The sequence below is a fragment of the Temnothorax nylanderi genome, unplaced genomic scaffold (assembly GCF_030848795.1).
Source record: "Temnothorax nylanderi isolate EJ_2023f unplaced genomic scaffold, tnyl_v1.0 TNYL_tig0004_pilon, whole genome shotgun sequence".
Lineage (NCBI taxonomy): Eukaryota > Metazoa > Arthropoda > Insecta > Hymenoptera > Formicidae > Temnothorax > Temnothorax nylanderi.
Genome location: NW_027249066.1, coordinates 2,764,299 through 2,782,190, shown reverse-complemented (window position 1 = coordinate 2,782,190; position 17,892 = coordinate 2,764,299). Strand labels below are relative to the sequence as shown.

Here is a 17,892-nt window from a genome sequence, read left to right as displayed (position 1 = left end):
GATTTGCCGGGGGATTTGATATTCATGCTTTGCGTTAGTGGAGATGAACATTAGTGTAGTTTGCATTAGTGGAGAGAATACCTGTGATAACCGCGGGGCATCTTCCTGACGAACCTGTATTCAGCAACGCTCTCGTCGCGCGGGCTACGGTGACGCAGAAGCACGTTGTGTGACTTTACAAAAATGCGGTCTAAAATTGGAATATAAAATCGCTACGTGTGATTCTTACTGCTTACGAGAATCTACGTAACTAGAGATCTATTAGAAAAATCGGAATCGTAAACGCCGGATTGTGCAGTCTTCGGGTGATAAGAGGATCCGTGCTGCCCGTGGCTCTGGTCGTATACTCGAAAAAGGTACGTGAACAAGAATGGCGTTAATGCCCAGCCGCTTTGTTAAGATCCATGCGCTTCAGCGGTAGACATGATAAAACTTTATTTTACAAAACAACGTACAAGCGAATCATGATTCTCTTATATAAAGTAGAAGCAACAATTTTCTTCAGATCTTAAAGTATCTACGTCAACTATCCCAGAGTCAGCCTGATACTTCATGTGTCGTACGACAAGCTTTGTCGGGCGTACTGATTGGCTACAAGGTAGAAGATTTCTAGAAACTCGAGAATTTCTTTATCCTGCAGCCAATTAACATGCTTAAAAAATTTGTCGTACGACACACACGAAATATCAGCCTTAAAGTCTCTGGATGATCTTCTTCCGATGATTGGCTTCGGTCGTCGCTTGGCAAAGTCTGCGTGGCAAAGTAGGTCAGTTTCTCAACACGCATGATACCAGCCATTCGCGAGCATCTTTCTTAGTCAGATTTGAAATTTATTCATGACTAAGGAAGATTCAGGCACTAATCGATTGAAATAAGAAATTCTAGAAAAGTTTACTATTATTTGACAAATTTTAACAATGTTTAATAGCATTTAACAGTGAGACTCATAGAAGAGAAAATATTATTTTCAGATTAAATCACAGCCTTTTCATTAATATTTCATTTTGTTGCTGAATTAAGTGATATATTTACTTAATTAAATGCAATTAATAAATTGTATTTTGTATTGTAATTAAAAAAAATGCATATATACATATATATATATATATATAATATATACTTGTATATATACATATTATATATATACACAACATAAAATCACAGTTCACTTCTTTCACGAAAAAGAAAAATATGGCAGTAACAAGCGAGATTGAGAAACATTCGTCTTCAGTGATGTACGAAGATCGCGATAGAAAGCAGGCCCAGTGGAAAGACGAAAATTCACTTGGGTAGCTCGAGATCAGGTATGGAACCAGAGAACTCGCGATCTTCTTGTTGTGCTCAGAGCTTCATGTCGAAGATAAAGACCTCCTCTTCCGGGTGTTTCTTTCTGATGTGGGCGTAAACCGGTGACGTTTGCTTGCTGCGGAGCCCGCAGTAGGGGCATTGAAACCTCGGCTCGTGTCCGCACTCGTAATTCACGTGGCGGTCCTTGTTCCTCTTCAGGGTGAAGCCACGACCGCATTTTTGGCACTGGAACGGCTTCATGTTGTCGGCGCTGACCTTGCGCGTACGTATCCTCGATTTCCTGCACGCCTCGGAATTGAGCTTGCCGTCCGTTCCCGGTTGATACTTGCAGATCATGTTCGGCGGCCCGAACGGCGACACCACGTGGAGCCCTGAAACACGGAGACGAAGATGCTGAAGGACATGCTCGAGTGCGCGCGAGAAAGAAAAGATTTTTACGATGATCACCGGCCGTTCGGCTTAGGCTGCATCATCGGATTTCCTTAACAAGCAACGCATAATGAAAATGATTAAATCTGAGAGAGACGCGAGAGGAGTCTCGCAACGTGACCTCGCACGTACTCAGCATTTCCGTCTTCGTCTACACGCGTCGTAAATAAATCGTTCATATAAACTACGTGCGTAGTACGATGTTGATGAATATTATGAAAAGGCCGACTGTCGAGCGACAGACATACATCCTGATCTTGGAATATCAAGACGTACCGTTAGTATCATCTTATTCGTCGACGAGCGTATCCGTATACCTGCAAGTGAAACGGCGACGAGTTGATTAAGAATCTAATGAACATACATTCATATTTATCGGTAAAACGAAATTAAAGTGATCAGACGTCGACGATTGTGTCGTGGGGGTGATAATAGGGTTCTTTACAAATTAGCCACTCAATTGGAGATCCAGCTGCACAGTTTATTGGACATAACAATCATAATACGCGAGGGCGAGCGCATACTTAATCAGAGCCGGTACACATTGTTGAGCTTCCAATCGTAGTACAACGGCGACAGAGTCGGGTGATGCACGCGCAGATGACGTATGATATGGCCCTTCTGATAATTTTTTACCGGGCAATACGTGCATTCGAATCTCGGCGGTTGTTTGCACTGATGGCGCAGATGCGCGAGCATCGATTTCTTCCACTTGTACAGATTGCCGCAACTGGGACACTCGTACAGGCCGTATCGCTTATTGAGATGGCCCGACTCCGAATAAACTTCTTCGAGACTCCTCCTCCGCTTGGAGGAACTATCTGAAACCCATGAAAAAAGCATGATCGTTTTAATAACGAGCCGATCTTCGGTTATCCTCATAATGAACGTGTCCTGCAAAACGGTGTTAGCGCACTCCTTCATCGATAAATCGCGTGAAAACCATGTGGACGGGATCGTTCTTAAATATTGTCGTTGCAAAAAGTCGAAAACGTCGACTTCATTATTCACAGAAATTAAACGAAGAAAGGAAAGAGAAAGATATCACTCGAATGATAGTTGTCTTTATTGGTGCACGCAAGATCGCAAGATCAACGAACGTTTCATTACACATTCTCTAATTAAAAAAAACTGTCATATAAAATGTTTAGTGCGCAATAACTCGTATCACGTATTCTTAATTCGAAGATACTCGAATTTATTGTTTAAAGTCGATATTCGAAGACGAGGGGCAGGGCAGCCATATCCATGTATAGTTATGGTTTTCTTATACATTTACCGGTAGCACAACGTAGATTCGTCTCGTCGGCAAACGAAACGTGACTTGTGAAATGCAATTCATTATGTTTCGTATTGATCTACGACCTAGAAGTGGGAAAACACTAAAGACGATTAAAGGTTTGTCATGAAAATAAATCTACCACGATTATATATAATGCTTGAACAGCGAAACCTTTCGTGATAGATATCCGTATAAGATAGTATTTATAACGTAGTTGGTGTAAAAATTATTGAAACCATTCTTTCAAATATTTTTTAGTGAATCTCAAAACGCATCTGATATTCAGGAAAATTTGTCTTCCAAAGAAACTAGAAAATAAACTTTGATATCGAATGCATTTCAAGAGTCATTGAAAAATGTTTCAACCATTTTGGCACCAGCTATACAATCGTCCCTGTAAATTCTAGAGCGACAGTTTGAGCTTAGGAACACATTTAATATAGGTACTGAAAAAAACTTTGTTTTATATACATATTTATAAAAGTCCTATATATAGCGTTGCCCGCTTGTAATTCACAAATTTTCCAAGAGGCTAATCTTTCAAATTTTCACTTCTCAAAGTGTCTTGAAAAGGCTCTTCAAATAATTAACTTATTTTATAAAATAAGTTCCATTTAGTTTAAGTTTTCTAAAATAAGTTATCTAAATAATTAAACATAATTATAAGATACATCTGAGGTCTCGACAGTCATGATTCTCCTATCACATTATATTCTTTAGTGTAATTTCCATAATATTGTACATATTAATTACAATTTTGTGTACCTATACAAAATTTTTAATTAATATATGCAATACGCATTGCGGGAATTACGTTACGAGATACAGAATACGGAGATTTTACTCGCATATCCTGTGCAGGGGCATAAATTTAAGATATTAAAAAAAAAATGGAAACAACATATAAATATGGAAAATGGAAAGTACACGTAAATTCTTCTTTCCGAAACATGTCAACCAATACCGATTAGATATCTCGTCAAATGTAATAAAATTAATTCTCTAAACGACTAAAGGCAGGATCGCTCGGCGAACGATATGTCTCATTCGCTTCGGTGCACTTCCTGCCAGGAGAGCCTCGAGTTGGTGGCGATGTCGATGCAGTAGAGCTCGCGATCCGGATGGAACGTGCGTATGTGCGTCCACACGTGCGTACGCTGACGCAAGTGGTGCTTGCAGTACGGGCACTCGAATCGCTGCGGTATGCCGCACTCGTATCTGTAATGCCGCATCATGTGACTACGGTGTTTGTAGCTGCGGTGACACTTCGGGCACTGGTGGCGGGGCAAGAGGTTCTGGATGTATTCGATGTTATGGGTGCTCTGCACGGACCACTTCAGAAACGGATCTGGAAAAAGAGAGTTCGCAGCCGGTTAGCGGAGGAGGAACACGCGTCGACACACACGCGCGGGGCTAGTTCCGCGCGCGAGCTTCTTCGTACTTCGTCTTGACCCTCGAGGATAACTCGATGTCGGACGCGGCGGGAAGTGACATGACGGGAGCGAGGCTCGCGTACGAGCCTTCGACATTTCCCGCTCGAGCACCTGTGAAGAACTCCCTCCCTGCCAACCTTGCTGTGCTATCGGAGATATCGCCGAGAAATCTGTGCCGTTGAGAAAGTAATATCTGTAGGATCGCCACAACAATATTGGTGATTCAAGTTAAACAACACGACAGTAAAGGCAGAAGATAAGAACATAAAGAGACAAATCAGAAGATAGAGGAAACATTTGGCAAAAGGACAGTTACATTTCTAAGGACAAAAGTACTTTTCTATAGACAGTATTGCAGGTCTTGTAAACCTAATTTAGAACTATGTACAATATTCATCGGTTTTGGTATTAAACGATGTTGTTTATTACCGATAAGTTGCAAACAGTTATAGTGCAATTTCGGTATCTCGAAGAACGTTACAGATTTCGCATACCTTGGCATACGTAATGACAAGATAATACATAAATAGTCAACATTAACCTATAACAGATAAAGTTATAACAAAAACGGTCAATTTGTCATCAAAATAAATATCCATTAATAAATAGAATTCCATTAATAAATATGATTTGTTAACGTTAGAAATGCCGATAATCGAATTGGATACTATAAAATAAAATACAACAGCGGCTTATTATACTCGAAAAATAAACATTCTCATTGTTTCGCTGATGTATAGGCTGAGATCACAGGCATTAGTTAACTGACTAAATAAGTTTAAAGCCATCCGACCAAAATCGTCAAAACGTCTTTAATGTCCGAAGACACCTATCATGTTAAACAATAGGACTCTTCATTTACACTGACCCACAGCTCGCGTGATGTCATCGTTATATACATCATAAAATCACACGCGGGTCTTTATTAAAGTTTATTCGTGCGTCGAACGACAGTATTGCGCGTCGAACACCGGTAAAATCTGTCGGAATCTGTCCCATTTCAGGGGGGGAAGTGCGAGAAAAGAATTCATTCACTCGTTCGTTGAAGCGATTTCAGTCTTGCTGAAGGTCGATTGCGTAGATGGGCCGATTATAATGATTGCTCTTGATGTGCGAGTAAACGTGCGAGCGATGCTTGCCGATGTAAACGCAGTGCGGGCACTTGAAGCGCGGCGTCTTGCCGCACTCGTACTCGAGGTGTCTGTGCAGCCCGCGGTACCATTTGTAGATCTTGCGGCACTTGGGGCACTCATAGGTACCGGGTGACGAAGTACCGCCCATGGACGCACCTAATCTGGTACGGAATCGGCGCCGGTGACCGGTGGTGACGGTGGACGCGACGTCGGCGTAGCAGGAGCGACTGTAGAGAGCTGTAAAAGCACAGGTTGATCGTCAGTCAGAAACGGCGGTTCACCGACGGGGGAGGGACGGGATGATAACATTTAAGAGCGACAAACGGACGCACGTGTCTCTTTCGCGGCTCGATTCAACGTGGTCGCCTGTGTTAATTTCTTACCCTGAAAAATAAACGAACGAGGAAACAAAGAGCGAGCATAACATGGATGCTCCAAGCGTGGAGAAGATAAGCTATAAGTACAAGAAATACAGTATGTACACGTTAACTCACTCATTGTGGAGTGAAAAAGTCCAAAGAGGTTGATACGAGGGGATACGTAGGAGTAATTTCAATTTATTTTTATTCGCTTTTGAGATTATATAAAGTAAGGAAAAACGTTATAGCATGCATTTTAGTGTGATACATATATTAAAACTTCTTCTTTTAACAATAGATGTGCCTCAGATAAATTCGAGGCAAAGAAATTTCGGATTACATTGACGTCGCATTTGTTGAATCTTATCGATACAATCACAAGCACAAAGATGATTAGGTATAACGAATTAAACGATATTATCGCTTATTCAAGCGTCCCTTTTCTTTCTGGTTCGAAAATGAACAATGGAGCGGAGTGGTAAGGGACATATTATCCCATATAAACATTCACAATCATGGAAAAAAAAATTAGAAAAAAAACTGCAGATTTACTTAACAATTCCGTTAGGCTTCTCAGTTGGCCCTATACCTGTTCACGCGCAAAAATCGGAAGTCTGTATTTCTTCGTGAAATCTTTGCGAAAGCCGTTTACGCGAGACGGATTTATTTACCGAGATCTACCGTCCATACGTGCATCCCGGGATGTTTCATTCGCACATGAACGTAAATGGTCGAGCGGCGTTTGGCCCGACTGCCGCAATACGGGCACTTGAAGCGTGGTGATTTGCCGCACTCGTACATCTGATGCCTCCTCAGGCCCTTGTCGCGGACGTATCGTCTGTTGCAACGCTTGCAGACGAACCGCTTCGAAGGTGAAGCGTATTGGCGTCTCCTGGCAGCACCTGAAATCGAGAATGACCGTCACGGTTAGAAGAAGCGGAAGGCCTCGCGCGACGCGAAGTACGAGGACTCGTTTGATCCGGGATAACTCTCCGGATCGCGACCTCCTGCTTCGACGCGTTATCTTTGCTAGAAAGAAACAGCGCGGGCGCCGGCATTTACTTCATCGTAGAAGCGGGATCAGAGACTGGACGATAACTCGACTCGTAGGGACTTTATTGAGTTTTCCTTTTATCACACAAGAGTAATTGTCAATTTGCTGTATTTTCCCGAGTAACAAAGGACGAACTGGAACGGAAGCGTAAGAAGAGGGAAAGTGGGACGATCGCTCAATACAACCGCCTGAAGCACAAGGCCTGACCGGGATGATACTTTCGGATATGCGCGTAAATGTTCTGCGTGAATTTCGAGAGCTTGTCGCAGTACGGGCACTGATACTTGGGCGCCATGCCGCACTCGTGGCGCAGATGCCGCGTCATGTTCTTCTTCAGGGTGAAGCCGCGGTTGCAGCGTGGGCAGTAGTGACTCTTGTTCAGGGAGTACACTTTGCGCCGCTTCCTGGCTGCGGCGTTCTGGCGGGCACCTGAAAAATTCGAAGAGTCGAGTTAGCGGCGGCGATTCAGTGGGCGATTCGCTCTTCGGAATTCCGTTCTCGCCTGAGAGATCCGTGGGCACGCACGGATCCGTCTTGTCGAATAGTCGAGAGGGGTAAAGATTAACGTAAGAACGAACGCACGCTCCGGCTGGATCAGCGGAGCGTATCCTGCGAGGATTCTCACGGAGTGGACGTGTCAATTGCTCGGAATCGAAAACGATCGACGCTAATTCGTGACCGAAAAGGAGTTCAAGTCCGCTACGTATACGCGCGATTACTCATCTATAAAAACAGATTAACATGGATCGTTCTCGTTTCTACGGGTCGTTACACTTGCAGCAAACTAATACGGCACAAGACAAGTCAGAATGGAAAACAACATAAATGAAGCCATACGATTTATTTCGCACGAGACTCTCCTCGAAACTTGAGTTATAATCACACAATCACATAATATGAGACATGAGACACATCAAACCGCACTACACAATGAAACTCACAGGTCATCGCTCTATCGCCCATTTATATCCTATTTAATATTAGAGTAAACCGTCTAATTTTGTGCCTGCGACAACATTGCATGCGATGTTAAAATTAGACAGATAAAACTCAAATTATAATCGTTTTTTATATAAACATTTGGAGCAACCACGATTGCCAACCTGATATACACATATTTGTTATCGTGTTAATATTGCAATAACACTGTATTATCGAAATATAAAAAACAAAAGTGCTTATTAGATAAAAAATTAAAATATTTGCAAAAAAATTAAGAAATCCCAATTGCTGTGCGTACGCACAGCAAAATTATAAAATCTTTGGGTTCAGATAAATGCGTGTTAATTGTTTGAGGGATCATTGCGTAGAATTATATTCAAAGATCGCGTCGAGACATCTGAAGAGAAATTTATTCTCACGTAAGTAAGTATAAGTCAGTAGGAATATATTTTCAGTTGATAATAGGATATCCTGCTACAATATCATTCAGAACAATTTATTCTCACACATGTAAGTAGTCAGTAGGAATATATTTTTCGGCCGATGATCGATACTCCGCTACGGCACCGTTCAGAACATTTTGTTCACACCGACGGGATGATTCGGATGCCACCGCCTGATGTGTCTGTAAACGTTCGAGGACGAATTGTCCTTTTTGTGGCAATACGGACACGCGTATCGCGGCGTCTGGCCGCATTTATGCCTAATCAGGTCCCACGCCCTCCGGAAGCCCGCGTTGCATTTCGGACAGATGTAGCTGGTCACCGGTCTTACGTTACGCCACTCCGACAGTCGCATATCTGAAAGCAAGCCAGGATATTAATACACTTTTTTTCCTGTTGCGATTCGCATCGAAAGTACGTTTCTCGAGACTGAACGACATCGTAACGCAGCCAAACGATACAATTCTAATGCGATAGCCTGTGCGTATTGAATCATATCCAGAATCTTTACACCGTGCTCAATCTACGCGACAACTCGTTGTCGCGCAAATATTGCGCGAAGACTGAAAATCGGCATCGCTCACCACGCCCCGAGACGTTTTGGAATCTTGTTTCGCAAAAAAGGAGAACAAAAATCGATAAGTCGCATACATGACTACGAAATGCGCAACACTGATGTGTGAGTGCACCTTGGGGTAATAAAGCACGACTATATATCTTTATTTCCATTCGCGTTGTCTTCGAGTAATCAAGCGACGTGCAATAAATACGAATTTTATTCGCAATATGTACATGTAGTTTCTTCAGTGTTACACTCTTGTGAAAATTACGAATCAACGTAAATTCAAGTAAATCTGAACAATACGAAACAAAAACTATCTGTGTGTTTTGTATAAAATAAATTCACATAAAGTTGATTGACAATAAAGCTATCTTCAATTATTTTCTAATCATGAATCACACAAACGTAATCTTGAAAAAATTTTTATATAAAAATGCACAAAAATTAATGCGAGAATGATCATGCAGTATCACAACTACTTGATGAAGATACAGACGTACTTTCTTAGATGAGTCGATCGCCGCAGTTGGTCTTTTTTTACTATTTTATTGAGGTAAACGATACATTCGAGCATCGTAAACGAGTCACAGATTGTCGACTAAACATAGCTTCGCAAATGGCACACATTACAATGCAATCGAGGAGCAATTGTTTCCAAAAGCACGGTCCACTTCTCTTCTCAGATGCAGAAATAAATTTCTAAACACGTTATCAAGTATATTATTTAAAAAAATATTATCGAGAGTATAGAACTTAAACTCTTTTGAAAATGTGCTCTTCAATCGTTTTGTTGAGTCACGGACTTCGCAATTCTTACATGATAGGAACTCACAATTGAGGAAAGAAGACCGAAATATATTTTTACATTTACAAATTTAACGCACATTTACGTCTACTTGCAGACTTATGAATTTATAAGCATTCTGGCGAAATCAACATTGTAGATTCTTCTTGCGCGCGGAAATAAAAATGAGTAGGTGAGAAAAAATGACTTTACTCTGTATATATTTCGAATTAGAATAACAATTTAGCGAGCATTAAATTCAATAAAATTTAAAAATAAATTCGGAATTATAAAAAAAAATTATTTAACGTAACTTTTTGTGATTTAGACATAATATGTCTTTTCTATTAGACTTATTACAATATATTTTATTTATAATTATGTACATCATTAATACGGACAAACTGTCATTTCTCAGGAAAATAATAATCAATAAAAGTCAATAAAAAAAAATCAATAAAACGCAAGATCCAAAAAATTTATATTTACGTTAACGAAAATAAAAATCGAGTATATTGTACAGTCATCAAATTTTATCGCCAATCTAAAGTCAAAATAATAATTATGTATACAGCATAAAAAAATAGAAATTCATATCATAAGATGCAAACAAAACAATCAACTTAAAATATGTACACTTATAAAATATATATATATATATATTTGTATATTTTATAATAATTATAAATTATATATTATATTATAAAATATACAATAATATATATATAAAATATGTATTATAAATCAAAGCCTCTCTCTTCCTCCTTTCTTCTTTTCTCTTTTTTACAGCCACTTGCATCACCTGTATCACAAAAATGTCTTAATTTAGTCCGCACAAAAGTTAAGATGACTGCCCGATGGCAGACGGCGAATCACGGAAGGAAGAGGTAGAAGAACGAGGGGACTCTAATCTGTCCACGTACACCGGTTTTCCGTTGTGTCGCATTCTAATGTGCTTATAAATATTCGACGAGCACTTGTCCCTTTTGCTGCAGTAAGGGCACTTGAATCTCGGCTCCTTCCCGCAGTCGTACTTCATGTGGGTCTTTAGCGTCTTCTTGTAAGTATAGCCGGCATTGCATCGGGGACAGTGATACGCCATTTTCCCAGACTGCCAGAAGGGCCCGTTTTCGTGCTTGACCTCGTTCTGGCTGCCACCGTAATTCACCCTCAGGATGTCCATGATACGGGCGTCGTAGGGCTGCAGGTATCGTCCTACGAACAGGAAGAAGAGGAACCACGATTAGTCCGGATCACGAACACTGGACGAGCGTGACGTAACTGTGGCCAGAACAGAAAAGAACGTAACAGGCGACACGATAAAAGGGAGAGATGAATGAGAGCAAAAGACGTAAACGAAGAGATCTCTCCGGATCGCGTCTGTGCCATCACAATCGGAGAGACGCGCGAGGGCGGCGAAGTAGCGAGGTAGAACGAGGACCAAGTAGAATGAGTAGATTATCCGCTGGCTCACCAAGTGATAGGGTACAACGAGGGATGATCTTGAGGAAGAAGGGAGACAATGTCGCAGTGTTAGAGATCTTATTATCGTGACCGAGTGCTACATCCACCAGAAGAATCTCGAAATATGAAGAAAGCAGACTGTTCGCTGTAGATTCCTCGGGTATCGTACTCCTTCGCGACATCACCCGCCGGTCCGTCGAGTAATCGCGACGATCTCGTGGTAGGGAAGATCAGGGCTGATAATTCGCTTGACCGGCGCGGCGTCTCGACGAAAACGCCACTTATCTATCGTGCGAGACGTCAGTCCGCACGTTATAGAGTCCTTGGTTCAGTATAGCCGATACGCCTGGATGTTGCTGCCTCTATGATGCATCCTGATGTGCCTGTAAGTGTTGGAGGACTTTCTGTCTTTCTTTCCGCAGTAAGGACACTGGAACCTCGGCTCTTTTCCGCACTCGTGCCTATAATGTGTCAGCATGTTGCTCTTCTTGCTGAAGGAGCTACCGCACCGCGGACAGAAGTATCTCTCCTCATGCTCGATTATTCGGCGACTCCTACGGAATACTGAAAAAGAAAACAGATCGAGATCGAGATCAGTGAAAGCGTCCAAAGTTGCGAAATATGTCGATATTCCGCACAAGTGACGCAAAAACTCAAGAGGAAACTAATTTTATTGTTAGATTCAAGAAACAAAGCTGTAACCTTTCCCTATTAATATACTTACATGTTGCAGTATGATATCGTATTTGGCGATATATCCTAATGTCAATATTCACTGCAAATTACTCCTTTTATCTTATTGAATTATGTAGAAATCTTCTCGTGTTTAATCAAAATATTAAATAACAATGTTATTAATCTAAAGAGTTTAACATATAATTAATAGTTGTTAAAAAAAAACAGAAACAAAAAAACAATGCACTACATAATTATACAAAGTATGTTATAAAATAAAAACGTGACAAGAAGTATGCTTAATTAACACGAATATTTGGAAACATACTCGAGATTAAATCTTACAAACATAAATAATTAAGGAAAACAATAAAAGAAATAATTAAAAAGATTTAATAAGAGAGAAAATTATAAATGTATTGACGTCTAATCTTGAGTTTAATTCTTTAATTAAAAAAAATTATTATTTGTTGTTAATGATGAAAATTTGACAGTGAAAAGAATTGTTAATTAACGAATATATTTTCTCGTTGACTTGATCTTGCTTACAATTAGATCGACCCAACCATTGAACCTGAAAAAGAAAAGTATACTTTCCAATCGCATAAAATTATCTTCAAAATATACTTTTTAAAAGAAATGATCATTGTTGTAGGGAATGCGAAAGGATAATAGTATTACGTTATCATCGATCAATATAAACAACAACATTTATTGCTCAATGACCAAGAAGGTGTAATTACAAATCCACAGCGCAACATTTTATAGTGTAAATTTTGTCAAAAACGCGTAACTAGTAATTCATTAATCATTATTTATAACATTTTATGTTCTTTAACGTTTTAAGATTGAAAATCGAAAGAATTATATAAATAACTTACATACACAAATAAATAATTAACATTTTTAATACTTAGCATCTTTGAGGCCTGTTTGATTAAATGATAAAAGAAAACTCGCACAGGCGATAGAAATTCGCTAAATATATACCACTTCAAAAGAGGTCCTCTAGATCTTATATCCTTAAAAATAAATTTAAATAAACCTTTTTATTTCTTTAAAAATAAAAATCCTAAGCATATTAAAATAAAACATGATACAAAATCTTCAAATATACATAGAATCAATAAAAGTACGAACGGATAAATATATATTACAAGGAAACAGCACGCGTGTTATTAAAATTAATTTAAATAGATGACGTAATTCTTAAATTAACTGCTGTTGGTTAATTATTAAGTCAACTAGTTGGACTAGTTAGCGAAATAGTTTAACTCGACTAGTCAGCGAAATAGTCTAATTTCGATAGACTCGTCAGTGTCGTATATTTAATTTGTCGATTATGGAAATTCATTAAAAACTCCTTCAAGTCAATCGTTAAATATTTTACGTCTTCAACGTGAACTCTCATCAAAACATCATCCTTCTACAAATGTTCTACAAAACACTATGCATACGAAGTAAATTCATTACTGACATTCTGATGTTGATAAAAGTAATAATTCACAAATTTTCAAAAGAAAAATTATTGACAATAATATTTCGCATCTCTCTACTGCAATCGATCTGGCTTGAAGAAAGGCATATGCTTGTGAATCCTTCGCATATGCTTGTAAACGTTCGAGCTGTACTTGGACTGGTACTCGCAGTAGATGCATCGGAAGTAGCGTTTCTCACGATGATCGCCGCGGAATCGTTGGTGTCGCATTACAGAGTCCTTCGGCGAGAAACTGTGAGGCACGGCCGGAGGGGCGCAATGGGGAAAGCTGGACCAGCTATCGCTGTAGGGCATGGTTCTACCTGGAAGAATTGTTATAAGATCAGAAGAATTAAGCAAGCATTCTCGTTCGAGCTTACACAGCGCGCTCTCATAAATCAACGTCCCGACATTTCAATAATACACACACACGTGATTCAGGCCGGACTTGGCCCCGGCCGCTGACCTGGAAGATATACTTATCACCGTTATAAGGGAACATACGCAACTTACGTGATATCAAGCGAAAACATAAAAAGCAAATCTACATTCGAACGCGCGAACATCGTCGGCATACTCTGAAGAATGATATCATTCTTCTTCGAGGTTGATGATGATTAAAATACAGTCTGCAAATTGAAGAAAAAGAAACTTAAATTCGTCATATCACCAAATGAGCGAATTATCTTTCTCGCATCTCGTACTGTCGTCCTGTGACAATAATCCATTTAAATCGGTTCAACCTATTTAATTGGGTGAAAAAATGCATTCGGTAATTGGATGATGAGTTAGCCATAAAAATACAACATAAAATACGTCATGCTTTGTAATATAGTACTTATGAATAATACTCAAGGAAATAAGTTGACAAGATACTTCTTGTCGTTATATCATTTTACTAATAACTCATTATTTATCAAATATGTTTAAATACATACATATATATATTTTTTTACATTTATATTAAGACATTGATATAAAGCATTATTAACGCATGCTGGTTACAAATCTTCGAATTAACTTTTAAATTTATCTTTGGGATCGTTCATTCTCCTATTTCAAATAATTCAAGGTAAAAGTATTCAATCGATTTAATATGAATTATTACGATCAATTGCGCATTACAAATTATATGTTAAAAGTATAATCTTTTATTCACAAATATAAAGTAAAAGATGCGCGAATTTCCTATTACTTCTAACAAAATAAATATCAATAAGTACACCGACACGTAGGTAGTACAAATCTTTAATAAATGTCAAAAATAAAAATAAAGATGCTAATAAAGAATAAAATATAGGAATTAAGAAACATTTAAAAACACCATTTTTTTGTTTTTCTTATCGCTTATTTGATGATAATTTTCACACGTTGGATACATCAGATGGAACGCAACACACAATACTTAAGTATTAAGAAAGACAAGAATTATATTATTAATGTATAAAGAATATCAATATAGAATATCAATATCACATATCCGTAAAAAATGAATATAATTTATTTCCCATGATCTAATATGACTTCAAAATAACGCACATATATATTTTTTACATTAATTTTCAAAAAAAATATAATTCCTTTCAAAAAATATAATAAAAATGAGAAACAAGATAATTATATTTTACTCTTAATCTTTCGATAGACATCTTAAATAATTTGAGAAAATATTTTTAATAATTTAAGTAAGAAGTAGTTCTCGCCTATATATATATATAATAGAGAAATTAGGAAATAAATTACTGATGGTAACGATACTGTTCGCAATTGACTGAAAATTGTAACTTCGTAAAAACAACAATGCATAAAATATCTTGTGCATTTCAAACAGATTTCAAGTGTGTGTATATATATATATATATATATATATATACATATATATATTATATAATTATACAAAACTTATTTATGACCGTTTTGTTTCTAATATACGAATTTGATTCTTAATGAAATACATGAGATTTCGCAGATTTCAAACTTTGCTTTTTACCTATTATTTGTACGAGAAGTAAATCTTTTTCCTATTTCTGCGTTTCTACACCTTAAACAATCAACAGAGATAATTAAAAAAGTAATTTGATATTTCTGTCTCGTCAAAAAAAATTTCGAAAAAATATCGAAGAGAAGAAGAAGATCTGGGAAATCTCTCATTATCTCACCATGTGTCAATATTTTCCACATTATCAGTTAAGGAATAACGCTTGAAGATCATTATGCTTATTTCCAACGTGGTTAGGAAACTACATATGTATGTACATGAGAAACCACGTGAGAGAATAAAAATGACTATATACTTCCTCATAGGCGAAACACATAGAAATTCTTCGATATATTATAAATATTCGCATCTTTCACACGCGTATAAAGTATTTTTAAAACTCGAATCGCGCCGATCGACTAATCTGCGCCAATTTCTAATAACGATTACTTTCGTCTGTGCATATAATTAACATAAATTAGATATAGTAATTGCATTCTGTAACGCAACGTTAAAACTTTCACGGCTTTATCACAGAAACTTGTCATTTGGGCATAACTATAGTTTTTATCGTTTGAATGCTTTCTTCAGCGAAGATGATTATCTATATTATCGGAACAAAAATAAGTAATCACGTCAATCATAACTAATTTGCCAAATATAAAATTAATTTCTTATTTCACAAAAATCTACCTATTAGCTAGATAGTCAATATTTATTAAAAGTATCAGAATTATTGTATTATATCCTCATAAAATTTAGCGCAAAATCAGTCATCATCATTATGAGATTTATACTTAAAACAATGTATTAATCTCATGCGATCAATTAAACCGTGTTTGTATCTGCGGTATAAATTTCCTCTTTGAAACGTCCTAAGAGAGGAAGAGAGGGGGAAGGGAGGGAGGGTATCTTGTTTCTGAGAGGGATAGATTTAACTCTGGTGTACGTATATATAAATTAAACTACATCAGTCTCAGAAATCGCGTCTAATACAGCTTGACGAATCGCAGCTCCATGTTGCGGTGCTTCGCCCGGATGTGCCTGTACACAGCCTGGGTGTACTTGCTACGCATTTCGCAGTGCGGACACTTGAAGCGCGGCATGTCGACGCACTCGAGCCGGTAGTGCCGGCTCATGCCGCCGGAAGTGCGGAAGACACGGGCACACCTGGGACAGGGGAAGCCGCGCCGGTTCACGGAGGGTTGAAGTCTGAACGTGTGACGGGTATTCCGCACAACGCCGTGATACTTCTGCAGGACGATCGGCCTGAAGTCTGCAAGCACAAATAGAGACGGGGTTCTGCATTAGAGCGGCCGACCACGCAACCTTGTATTCTCTTAATAGCGGGAGAATTTCGAGAAGCAGCGAAGAGAGGACGGGAAACGCGCAGGAATTTCGGGATGCCTCCTCCTCCTCGGGAGCGATCGAAGAAGGTTGCCTCGATTTCATCTGCTCGAGAACCTAAGCCTGCATAATGCGTGTACATCGGCCGAGCTTCTTCGGCATCAAAGCGTAGAATTAGGCTCGTTACATTTAAAATCATAAAACACTTCAATTTTATTTTCGCAATATTGGATAGGACAGTCATACAGGACAAGTATTATTAACGATAGTTGTCGGTGTAATTCACGGTTAAATTGTTCCTCCGAGCTCTCCGTCTCGATCTACAGATACGGACGGCCGATCAACCTTCGAGAGAATAACACACATCGAGCAAACGCCGTTTAAACAGGAACATTCACTGCCCTCAAGAAACACGCAAGTGAAACGATTTTGAGTTTATTGACGATCGCGTGTACTGGTGTGTGTGTGTGTCTTATTATGGTATATCGTACAGCGTTCTTCCACGCCGTGGACTAGTAGAGCTTGTTCAGCGTGACCTTCTGTCCCGGGTGGATCTTCCTGATATGATTGTAGATCGAGTGGGACCACTTGCTGACGTGGCCACAATACGGGCACTGATAACGCGGCAGTGAGTCGCACTCGTATCTGTAATGCCGGTACATCGAGTAGCTCTGCGAGAAGGACTTCTCGCATTTCGGACAGTGATACCGCCGGCCGTGCGAGCCGACCGCGTTCTCCATCGTCTTGCGTAGATGCTGCTGCAGTCGTTGCTGATACGATCGTCGCGGCACCGTCTGAGATCGCTCCGCCTCGTTCCTCAGCCCGTCGCCCCACGATTCTGAAACCGATGTCATCTCGCGTTAATGATTATTCGCAGTGATAACTGTTGGCACGCGACTACGACCGCAAAACGGTTATACGCATGAAACAAGGAAACCAACAGAGTCTCCTTCGTAAAAAAAAAAAGAGGACGTTCGTGAACTATTTAAACGCGAATTGTGTAACTGTAACACAAACACGAACCGTGATCGAATCGCAATAATCTTGTTGTCCAACGCAGCGGTAGGCTGCATCCTCTCGACCGGTTAATCCACGCTTTTCGAGAATTCTGTAGCAACCAGGATATTTTAAGCTTATAATTATCACGTCATAGATTATGTGCCTAACGTATTATTTTAATTACTACACGATAGATGTAGCGAACATATTTACGACGCTGCTA

The 17,892-nt window shown here is 39.1% G+C and overlaps 1 protein-coding gene across 23 annotated transcripts in view; it reads right to left on the bottom strand.

Annotated features, from left to right (window-relative positions):
- The window catches only part of LOC139774349 (uncharacterized), a 165,651-nt gene that overhangs the window by 48,395 nt on the left and 99,364 nt on the right, over window positions 1-17,892 (bottom strand). For 2 of the 23 annotated variants that reach the window (XR_011718582.1, XR_011718565.1), the window contains exon 7: window positions 82-1,679. The exons of 19 other annotated variants lie outside the window; for them this stretch is intronic. Coding sequence is in view for 2 of the 4 variants with exons in the window: in XM_071709807.1 (XP_071565908.1) it covers window positions 13,421-13,668 (248 nt within the window). In the remaining 2 variants the exon portion in view is untranslated. Of the gene's footprint in view, window positions 1-81; window positions 1,680-12,560; window positions 13,669-17,892 lie in introns of those variants that run through there. 2 more of the 23 variants (XM_071709807.1, XM_071709917.1) reach the window with 1 other exon arrangement.